Consider the following 12,304-nt stretch of genomic DNA (forward strand, 5'->3'; position numbering starts at 1 on the left):
GGGGGGGGGGCCCCTGCCTCTCGTGCGCTTCGCGCCGCCGGCCCACGCCGCAGTGTGTTCTGTGGACGGCACCTTCCCAGACAGCCCGGCAGAGCCCAGCTCGGCGCCCCCAGCCTTGGACGCGATGTACCGCCGGAGCTTTCATCGCTTTGTAAGTATAGTCGCTGTGGCTCCAGGCGGGCTGGTTCGCCGGCTCGTCAGCCCCTCCTCTGGGTCCCTCTGAACAGTTTTCTGAGGAGATAAGTGCATCTGTGGGAGACACCACCACCACCCCCTTCCCTGAAACACGCTGTCCCGGCGTCCGGGGTGGGGAGGCAGGTAAGGCTCTCAGAGCCCCCCACCCTGGACAATTTAAGTAGAGCTTCCCGAGGCCGTTACAAACTCCGCCTCAGACGAGGGGCCGCCTCGGGCTGAATGGCGGACAGACCCAGGGGCCCCTCGGTTTGCCAATTAGTCGAAGATGGCGTTTTATTATCAGGGAGGTAGCTTTCTTTTGTTTCCTCAGCCGCGAGCACGTGGAGGTAAACGTAGACCTGTCTCTGTGGCCCAAAAAAGAGACCCGGGGGGCTGAGGGGGCCGGAGGCGAGGGCAGAACTCAGCCTTGCCTGGGGCGCGGGAGGCCGGCTGAAGACCGGAGGCCGTGCAAACTTCGGAGATCCAGTCTAAAAAGCTCACCTTTAGGGAGGGGCTGATAAAAGCTTGGGTAATTGTCAGAATGGTCTGGATGGATGTGGAGACGCCAGGAGGCGGTACTGGCGCTGTTGAGCGCCGCGTCTGAAGCCTCGCGGAGCACTAACGCCCCATACATTAAACCCCTGGGAGAAGGCAGGCTGCGGCTGGACTCCTGTGCTCACGTTTACCCCCTTCCAAGTCGCCAGAACGAGGAATGTCTTTCCATGGGAGTTGAGCATAGGGAAAAGCGATTTCTGCCTCTTGACTTTTTTGAGTAACCTGTTTTACTCCTAGAGGGTACATTAAAAATGGAGCAAAACAGGGACCATGACTTATGTGCTGCTATTTGTAGTAACTTTCTTAATTGCAAGATGAGGTGGCGGGAATAGGATTTTATTTCTGCCGATTTTTCTGTCGTTAGGAAAAATGGTTGATTGTTGTGCCCTGCCCCTGAACCCCTTACCGTATAGGTTTGAGAACTTGTCGATTTGGTTCTTTTAATGCGATTATTCTTAATCAAAGCATCGCTGACATTTTCATGCGGCGCATGATTTTGCTCTCTTTTTTTTTTCTGCATTGGAAACTTTCACAAATGTACCCTGGCTAAAAGAAAATTGTACATTCCTTCTTCAGGATGTTATTATCATAAGAGTGCTACATTAATGTTTTCCTAAATGTTTACCTTATGCAGAAACATGTCTTATGAAATTGGAGCAGATTACCTGTGGCACAGCATTACAGATTGTACATATCAAGGATCTTGAAATCCATAGGAATTGTCTTGTACTGGATGCTTTGCTAAAGCATGTGACTAAAATTGGTTTCTCACATTTAACCTGAGAAGGTATAAGAGCATTGTACTTCGTAATTCTATTTCACATAGATTCTTGTGATTTTGGAGTGTTGTTTGGGGGTGACAAAAAGGGAAAGGTGACAAAGAGCTAATTGTAATATTTGGGAAAATGATAATCTTTTCACATGGCACTCTTGTGATGGAAAACAAAACTGGACTCCGGTTCGTAATAAATTCATTAGCTCAAAATTAAGATATTGACATCCTTGTTTTTTTTTTTTTTAAGGATTTGAACATTTGAAACCAAACAACCCAGATATTGGTCTTTTAAAAGCCCCGTTTGCTTTTCTTTTGCTAAGAGTGATCTGCATTGTATGAGTATAGTAATTAAGCATTGCTGGCCCGGGACGCCAGAACATAGCAGTAGAATTTGTAGCCATTCTTGAATCGAGGTGCCAGCCTTCAGGTTTGAGGCTAGTACTTTGCATCCCAGACCAAGATCTCTGCAGAGGATCACTTAAGCTCACAGTGAAATGAGCTTTGACCTCATTGTTTTAACTGGAATACCCAACTGCTCACATTTTCCTGAGCAACCATGACTATGGTAAGTCTCAGGAACTTGTACCAGTGCAGTAAACTGGAAGGTGCTCAGGAGTTGTATCAGCCCTAGATCTAAGGCAAGGAATTAATCTGCAAACCATTGGATTGAATGTGAAACATGCTATGGAATACTCATTGCTAAAATATGACTTCAAAATTTGCAAGAGGGGGGGCAGATTTTATCTCCCTAGATCTGTAAGCCACATGTCCTCATATAATTGGCCTGGTAGGGATTTGAGGAGGCACTTCCATTTAAATCACTAGAAGGCTACCATTCATTTAAGATTTAGGTTGGACTTTTGAGATTTGCACAGCAGTGTAGGTATAGTCCAGTTGTGTGCTGTTTTATGATTGCTTTTATATTTCAGAGACAGGGCTATGAATTCTTACCAAAATTAAGTGGGTTTTTTTGTGTACCTAAAGTCTGAAATTGACTTTGAATGTGAAATAAATTACAATGGTGGTGGTGTTTGTCACTGAAAACTAGATGCTACATGTTAGGACAGGGCTTTACATTTTAAACCTGACATGGCAAGTAAATGTCTCTTGGGAGCATCATCATCTGTGGCTTAGTAGTGTTTGCTGAATGGTTTTAAAAAGGCCACTTATTTCCCCAGGATCTCCAATTTCAAGCTCAAAGAAATAGTGATTCATTGTATATTTTAAAGACATGGCCTTGATGTCTTTGCCATTAATAATTGCCTTCTTTCCCTTCTGAAGAATTATGATTTCCCTTTTGACAGTTTTGAAGTAGAAAGAAATTGGTGGATTTGGTGTAGGATTTTAGGATTTAGGCATGTAAGGGGTGTCTTAAAAGGTTTGAGTTGGATGCCTTTGAGTATAATAAAAGCACTGCCTATTCCCAGTCAACATCTCCATTCTCCATAAATATAATAAATAAATAATAGCTTTGTCTATACAATTAATTTCCTTTAAAGATATGTTTAATTGGAAGTCTGGACTAGCTGAGACTTAGGGTCAGGGACTTTTATGTTATCTTGTCTTTTACTCTTCATAACGTTCTTAGTGATAGCAGTAACATTTTCACGGGGACTTAAAGGTTTAACGAGAGTCTAAACAAGAATTCCCCCCTTTTTGACTTATTAAATTATTTCATGCTGAATGATGTGTAAAATGGGAAATCTATTTAGGAATGAATTACTGTTAAAATAAACATTATTATTTATTAAATAACCTGAAAACAAGTATTTATCTTCTTTTCCTGATCTGCCTCGTATGGATTAAGCAACATAAAACTCTGTATATCTTCTAAATAGCTTATATAAGGATTTATCATTTGCTCCTTCTGTTTATGATTATTACTCATAATTCAACCCTTTAGTGGGTAATATCGAGTACAAATCATGTACTTTCTAGTGCTCTTAATGAACTTTTAGCAGAGGTGAGATTCAGCAGGTGATGCTAGCCATTTCCATACTGCTACAGTTGTCCAAATGAGCTCCTTTCCTCACCCAGTTGACCCCCAGCAAGCTTCTGGGAGAACCATAACTAATCCTCCTGTGTCCGGATGCTATGCGAAGAACTAGTCCATGAGTGAATTCACGTACTGAGTGACAGAAACAAATCAAGGCTGACTGCTTGTCTAACATGGTTGATTAGTTCTCCCAAAGAGGGTGAAAACATGGGACACAAAATAAAAATACTGTTTTTTCATAGAGGCAGTGGAATTTCCTGTACATCTGTAATGCTTTATACGGATTAAGCTTTTGAATCTGGAATTCTTGAGTTTGGGGATTATTTTCTGGTTTGGTGGAGGAAGCTTCTGGGCTTCCATATGTGAATTAGGTACTGTTTTCAAGTTTATTTCCGTTCACTTAACACTTAACCTTCTTGGCCTGGTATAAGGGTAGATCAGTAGTGAATGTAAAACAAACATGAGCACGATTGCAGCTTATGTTAACACTACTGCAGTTTAATGATGAATGAATGCTCAGCACTGCAGATAAGAGTGTGGGATGCCCTATGCCAGCACGTTGGCAGATGGCCCAATTACTGCCGTGTATGGACAGATTGCTGGTTTGGCTGACTTCTTGATTTTCTGTGGTTTATAGATAATGTTGGACCATGGATATCCAGATTTAGGAGGTTAATCTGTATTTCTGAAATAGATTGTCATCAATTTTTTGCCCCATATTTAGTTAATAGATTATGGGGAAATTGATGGTCTACCCTGTTAAAGCAAATGTTATTTGTGTGTGTGTGTGTGTGTGTGCGCGCGCACGCGTGTGTGTTTAAGGCTCCTCTTTATATGTTGTCTTAAAGTATGATGGTGCCTGTATTTTCCTAGTCTCTTCTTCACCTGGGTCTTCTTGGGAAAATGAGAATAGTTTTCTTAATAATGATCTTGCAGCTAGTATAGCCTCAAGTAAACAGTAGATGCTAAATAAATACTTGCTGAACTGTTTTGAATAAATACTTGCTGAACTGTTTTTTCAACTGTTTCGAACTGAATTGGTAACAGTCTGAGTCAGTAATAACAGTTGAAAAATGAACAGTTGAGTAAGCAGCTACCAAGAAGTTTATGCATTTCAGACTGGGCTACTCTTAAGTGCACAGCACTGAAAATAAGTTTTTTTCAGTGAACAAAGGGCCATACTATGTTTATTCTAAATGAGAAAAAAATATTTTTATGCCCATTAAAAAATCAGAAAAAGTTGAACATTTACTTAAGGCTGTTATCTCGATTGGCCAGAAATATTACCTTTAGCACCCTCCCCTTTCTTGCTCATTCGTAGAACTATGACATACTGTCCTCAACTTCTAAAATTGTAAGCAGGTTCATATTTTATTAATTTGTGCATAAGTTTATATTTTCTGTTGCCACCAGCACATCAAATCTTTTTTTTTGAAAACCAAAGCTACAGTGTTAACTCTCTAAGAGCTGTATATCTTTTGACTTTCCGTGGTAAGTGTTCATTATTTGGATTCAGGATACCACTTAGTATTTGGTGCTGGGAATGTAGTATACCAGCGGCCCCCAACCTTTTTGGCATCAGGGACTAGTGCCTGATGATCTGAGGTGGAGCTGAAGTGATGATGCTAGCACTGGGGAGCAGCTGCAAATACAGATGAAGCTTTGCTCACCTGCCCCTCACTTGCTGTTCAGCCCGGTTCCTAACAGGCCACAGGCTGGTACTGGTCCATGGCCCAGGGTTCGAGAACCCCTGTAGTATATTTTCTCCTCTGTTTGCATCCAGTTGCCATCAGCTACCTGTAGTGACAAGGCAGAGCAAACCAGAGGAACTGAAGAGTTGGAGATATTTGGAAGCAATTTTGTTGTGAAAAGAGGCTCAACCTTGTTAAAAGAGATAGTGCAAATCCTAGCTCTGCCATTTACTATCCACCTTGGGAAAGTGGGCATTGTAGTTAATACACTCAAAGTATTTCTCAAAATATGGTCCTTGGACTACTTGCATGAGAATCATCTGGGTTGCTTATTATAAATACAGGTTCCTGGGCCTCAAACCTACTTAATCCAAGTCTTAGGTGATAGGTCTCAGGAAATTGCATTTCCAGCAAGCACTTTAGATGGTTCTTCGGTTCACTAAAATTTGAGAACGCCCATATACAATAAACATTGCAATATTTATTTTCCTTGTACACTGTTCACCTCTCTGAACTTTATAGAATGAACAGAATAATACCTACTTCTCAGGTTCATTGGAAAGATGTTTGGGAGACTACTCAACACTACCAGTTGTATCCCCATGGTTTACTGACAGAACTCACAGGACTCAGCATATAGTTGCACTCACAGCCATGATTTATTACAGCAAAAAGATAGAAAGCAAAATCAGCAAAGGGAAAATGTGCATGGGCCCAAGTTGGGAGGAAACCAGGTATGTCTTCCAACAGTCCTGTCCCACTGGAGTAACACAGATTGTGCTTAATTCTTCCATCAATGAGTGACAACTTGTATGACATGCTTTCTACCAGGGAAGCTCATCAGAGACTTAGTGCCCAGGGTTTTTATTGGAAGTTGGTTACATAGGCACCCTATACCTGTTATGACCCAAAATTCTAGACTCCACAAAGGAAAACAGGTATTTAGCTTAAACCACATTGTTTGCACAAACAGTTTAGGCACAGCAAGCTACTCTTACCAGAGACATGGGAACCTTCCAGAAATCCAAGTCCCCAGACATCAGGGTACCAACCTTGCAAACAAAGGTTTTTAAGAATAGCAGTCTCAGGCCTGCTATGTTAACACTCTCCTACACACTGTTTTGAAACATTGATATTTTTCAGTGAGGGGAAATGACTTGCCTATCGTCATTAAGCTAACCAGCAAAGCTGAGACTGAGACCTCTAGCAATCACCATCTCCAATTCATTGCTGCACACAACAATGCTTCTGGATTACGGGTCATTTCTTTTCATATTGTTGAATGCATTCACTATTTGTCACTTGCAAGCAGAAGAGCAGCCTGCCTTTTAATATTGCCTACCGATGGTAAACTGATACACCCAGTGGGGGAGCCATGAAGTATTGATGTTTCTGCCAGTTTAGCGTCAACACTTGCTGGTTTCCTCTTTGGAGCATCACCAAGTTCGTGGATTTTAATTTTTTGACTTTTGGACTTTTATTATTGTCCCCACCCATCCTTGTTCCATCTATTTACCTGTAGTCCCAACACATTTGCATTATTACTTCATCCTACTTTGTACTTGGCTAGCTGTTAGCTTATAGGTAGCCGATTTAAATTCTTTTGGGTAACATAATTCCAAAGAGCAGGTGTCAAGGATGACTATATAGGAAAAAGTACCAAAAGAAAAAAAAATGAAATTCTTGGATTAACAAATGGATTTTATAGCAATATTTATAAATATTGTTTTGTTCTAGGATTTTGTTTTGTTTTGTTTTATAGTCATGGAAAACCCCAAGGGTATCTCTCTGGTTATTAAGTGCAAGCTCCATTTTTCACTGTTATCTAACAGGGAAACTAGTAATTCTTTTATGATTTGGACAAGAATAAATCAGGAAATCATACTGGAAGATGCAGTAATCCTACAGATGAACAAGGAGCAAAAACCAAGAGGGAACTGTTACAAATAAGTAACAGCTCAGTACGGCAGATTATGTAAGCTACACCTGTTGTCTAAGCAGTTGGGATGTTCTTTAAGCTTCACAATTAATGTAGTTTGCACTAATATGGATTAAGGGATCTATAGTATAATTCATAATTTGGCTTCTTTTCTGAAAACATTCGTATGGATCACAAGCTTCCTTTGAATACTCATGCCTTACTTGGTGCTATAGAGGTATGTAAGGCACAGCCCTGCTCTCCAGTAGCTTGCAGTCATTAGACAGCACAACTCATAGGATCAACCTCCTCATGAAGGAACAGGTAATCAGCGCTGTTCTTTTGAAAGCACACACAGTAAGTGCAGCAGATATTCAGAAGAGGGCACTGACTCTTACTCTGGCCCTATTGGCTGGGGAGGGGATTTATAGAGAAGGTAGCATGTGAACTGAGTGGTAGGGAACCCACAGGATTGAAGTTTATGGGATTTCAAAGAATGAACAACCTTATTATAGGAGGAGGCAATTACTCAAGCAATCAGATAGAGTTATTGCTTTGGCACTTAGAACAGGGGAACCAGTCAATTTAGAGGGCATAGGTTTCAACTCTAAATGCAGCAGAAATACCGAAACCTTGATCTTCAATGCCTTATGTTTGCTGTGGTGAAATTTAGACTTTAAAAAAGAGAGCACTAAAAATGAACATCAGGTGGCTTTCTGTCTCCACAATAGCTGTAGGAATCTTCCCATGAGTGCTTTCTGAAATCCATGACTCCAGTGATGGTGGTCCTCAATCTTATGATTTGGTGCGGGAAAAATAAGGCAGGAGCTGGGAAGAAATAAGCATTTGTGATACTGCTTTATATAATATTAAATTACTGGTTATTTAGTTACCAGCTTATATAATGAGTGTACACTTATAGAAATCATTGCCAAATCCAGTGCCATGAAACTTTTCCTATGTTTTCTTCTAGTATTTTTTTTTTATCATTTTAGGTCTTTGATTTAGGTCTTTAATCCATTTTGAATTGATTTTTCTGTATAGTGTAAGGTAAGGGTTCAGCTCCATTCTTTTCCATGTGGATATTTGGTTTTCCCAGTGCCACACGTTGAAAAGGCTCAGAAAGAGAGTGGCCTTGGAAACCTTGAAAAAGAACATTGGACCATCTACATAAGGGTTTATTTCTGGGCTTTCCATTTTATTCCACTGATCTATATATCTGTCTTTATGGCAATACTATGTTATTTTCATTACTGTAGCTTTGGTAGTATGTTAAGAAATCAAAGTATGAAGCCTCCAACTTTGTTCTTTTTCAGGATTGTTTTGGTTATTCAGGGTCCCTTGAGATTCTGTGTGGATTTTAGGATGGATTTTTCTACTACTGCGAAAAATCTTCCTCACTTTTTGTGTTTTATTTGTCACAGGACCTTTGTATGTACCATTTCCCTTGTCTGGTAAATGTCTCTCTTATAGTCAGTTGCCTGTACTCTTACTCATCTCTCAGAGCTCAGCTTAATCGTCACTTCCCCAAGGAAGCTGTTCCTTATCCTTACCTCAGACATTGCCAGGTTCCCAGGTTCTTATAGTACTATGATCCTTTCCTTTGCATTCTTATCACAATTAGCTTTACATTTGCATATTGTTTGCTAACTTATTTAATCTCAAGCTTTCCTCTAGTAAGTTCCTTGAAGAACAGTGACCATTTTTGCTTATTACTGCGTTGCTAATGCCTCAGTGCCCGACATACAGTGTATGCTCAATAAATATTTGTTGCATGATTGAAATATAATTCTTATCTGTATTTCTCATCTTGTTTCCCATTTATAATCATACATGTTTGGAGCCTGTCTGAGAGATCAAATTGTTCAATCTTTAGACTTAACTGTTGTGTTCAGTTAAAAGAATTATTTTTGCTCATACTTTAGAAATGAAGCCATTTATTCCAGGCTCACATGCTGTGTTGTGTAACATATACAACATCATATATTTTTCATTATGTTTTTAGGTATTTAACATTCTCTGATATGGTTAATAACTTTTTATATTGAGCATTTAACTATATTATAATGAGCATCACTATTGTTGTATATACATTTATTTTCAACATTGACTTGAGAATTTGCTATTATACTTTGAAAGTACTCACTTCACTATAAATAACATGAAGTATTTACTTATTAAAGTATTTCTTATTTTGTCTTTTTGATAACTTTTCTACATATATTACAAATACTTGATTTTTTAAATTTAAAAAACGTTATATAGAGGTCTAAGTACTTTTAATGTTATTTTTATGAGTTTTTTGCAGTTTTGCTGGTTACCGGATATTCAGAAATGATAGTGGTGTCTCATTTAAGCCCTTAATACAAGAGGATGGAAATAATCTATCATTTTATATGGATCAGAATTTGAAATGGGATTTGTCTGTGTGCAGAACTAATTATTCCAGTCAGTATCTTGGATTACTGATCCATGGTTTCATTGATATATTGCAGGTTTGTGGAATTGGTTTAGTTGTAAGTTGGCTTTGCCTTCTTACCATTATAATAATAGCTAACCGCAGAGTGGTAATTTCCTGTCACTGTTTTAAGTGCTTTACAAGCATTAGTTCATTATACACATTTGATTATGATATTTAGGTTCTCCAGAGAAACAGAACCAATAGCGTGTGTGTTTTTATATGTGTGTGTTATATGCGTGTAATATATATACACACACACACATATATATGTATAGAGATAGATATAAATACCTATTTAATATGCTTAATATTATTTATATGTGTACGTATATATATATAAAAATAAATTTCTTCTACATATCTGTAAAGAAACTTATTATAAGGAATTGGCTCACATGATTATGGAGGTTGACAAGTTCCAAGATCTGCAGTCAGCAAGGTAGGGACCCAGGAAAGCCAATGGTATAGTTTCAGTCAGAGTGGGAAGGAAGGCCTGAGAACCTGGAGAGCTGATGATGTACTTTCAGTCTGAGGGCTAGCAGCAGGAACCAATGTTTCAGTTCAAGTCTGAAGGCAGGTTAAATTGATGTCTTAGCTCAAAAGCAGGAGGAATTCCCCTTTACTCAGAAGAAGGTCAGTATTTTTGTTCTCTTTAGGCCTTTAGCTGATTTGGTGAGGTCTACTCACATTGTGGAGGGCAATCTGCATGCTCTAATTTACTCTGTTTACCTGTTCACATGTTAATCTCATCCAGAAATACCCTCACAGACATACCCAGAATGTTTGACCAAAATATCTGGGCACTATGTGGCCCACTAAGGATGATACATAAAGTTAACCATTATATTAGGTCCTAGGATCATGTGAAGACCCGTGAGCAAATCTAAAGTGTGTATAGACCAGGAATGGATGACCTTACCATAAATAACTATAGTTTGCTAGCCTTCTCATCTATAAGATGAAAGGTTTAGACTGCTACGTCGTCAGAAAGGCTCAGCAAGTCCTAGAACTTGTAAGGGATCATAGAGACCAACGGTCCCCAACCTTTTTGGCACCAGGGACCAGTGCTCTTATGAGAATCTAATGCCTGTTGATAGCTGAGGTGGTGAAGCTGGCGCTGGGGAGTGGCTGCAAATACAAATGAAGCTTCCCTCACCTGCCTGCCGCTCACCTTCTGCTATGTGGCCTGATTCCTAACAGGCCACAGATAGGTACCCATCCATGGCTGAAGGGTTAGGGACCCCTGGTAGAGACCATTTAATCATACAGTCTCTTCATTTCACATTTGAGGAAACAGTCAGAGGGCAAGTGAATTGTCTAAGATTGTTCAGTGAATGGGAGTTCAGAAATATGGAATTCAAGATCAGCTGTGCACCCTATGTCTTCAATTTCCTCTTCTGTGAATCATGAAGGCCCCTAGGTCATCTGTATTTAAGTTTTTTTTCCCAGCTTTATAATTTTGTACTATATGTTTAGGCTTAACAGTCTAGCAGTAAAATTTTTTGACTATTTCTATCAGGTTTTTTTTTTTTTTAATTTGTTATTCTTCAGATCTCCATCTCTTGATTGGTCATTTGACTATATAATCTGCCCTAAACTTGTTTCTCCTTTAATAGTAATGAGTGTGAACTAAATTGTGTATGAATGGGAACAATGACAAACTTAAGAAGTGGTGTTCGAGTTATTCATGGGCTTTTAATAGTGGTTGTGCTTTTTGGTTTTACACCAACCTGAATGATGGGAGGGGCCACATGTGGACTCATTCCTTTGTTAGTACTATGTTCTAGACTTAAACCCAACTCCGATTATATTAACCTCTTAACTAACAGCTTTAATGGAGGAGAGCATTTTTGGTGATGCTACAATATGATGGGCAGGCTTCCTGGAGAGCATCACCACTGTCGTCTTTGTCAGTGGCCACCTGACATTATTTCTCAAAGACAGTTACTCATCTCTGCTCTAGAACACAGCTGCACAATGGTAGATAGAGAAGCAGCTCTTGGATTGGCTGAGTGACAGTTGCTAGGAGACAGTAGGGGGCAGTAAGTAGACAATTCATATGTATATATTTGAGAACCAATAGTATTGTGGAACAGAATTGGATGCTTGCTATGTTTTATTATAGCTAATGATTCAACCAGAGGATAATAGCTATAGCAAGGGAGTAGTTTGATGAAATGGAATTCTATAAATAAAATCTATTTTAAAAGTCATAATCATTTATTAACTTAGATTAGACCCTAGACTTTGATGAGAAGTATCAGTAGAATATGTATCCCTGTTTTAAAAAGTAAGGCAGTGCTATTAAAATATTCTTATGCAAGTTTAGACATATTACTTATCAAAGATACTAATGAAGGAAATGTCAAAATCAAATACAATGAAACCAGGTCACAAGACATATTACTGGATTTATTGACTCCATGTTTGGAATCAATAATTTAAGTTGTCATGAAATTCAGGTGGCATCAACAAATGTCTCTGGTTCCTAATATATACCTAGCATTGTGGAAGATTTTTGAAGTATGAGACTGAAAACTTATCTGTTAGGGTGCCCCCACTAACCAGAAGTATAGCCTTAGGGAAATCACTTTCTTATTAAAACCTAATACTCAGTGCGTATAGAAGAATACATATAAAATTTAGGTATGATAATAAAATGAACACCCATGCATCTGCCACCTAACTTTAGAATTAAAACATTACCAATGTAATTCTACCTATGTGCTACTTC

At 39.1% G+C, this 12,304-nt stretch overlaps 1 protein-coding gene across 3 annotated transcripts in view; it reads left to right on the top strand.

The window, feature by feature from the left end:
* The window catches only part of ATP11C (ATPase phospholipid transporting 11C), a 162,671-nt gene that overhangs the window by 866 nt on the left and 149,501 nt on the right, over window positions 1–12,304 (top strand). For 2 of the 3 annotated variants that reach the window (XM_006924186.3, XM_025041265.1), the window contains exon 1: window positions 7–151. In XM_006924186.3, the coding sequence (XP_006924248.1) occupies window positions 125–151 (27 nt within the window). In that variant the 5' untranslated portion in view covers window positions 7–124. Of the gene's footprint in view, window positions 1–6; window positions 152–12,304 lie in introns of those variants that run through there. The other variant, XM_025041264.1, reaches the window with a different exon arrangement.

This window comes from Pteropus alecto, unplaced genomic scaffold, assembly GCF_000325575.1.
Source record: "Pteropus alecto unplaced genomic scaffold, ASM32557v1 scaffold139, whole genome shotgun sequence".
Lineage (NCBI taxonomy): Eukaryota > Metazoa > Chordata > Mammalia > Chiroptera > Pteropodidae > Pteropus > Pteropus alecto.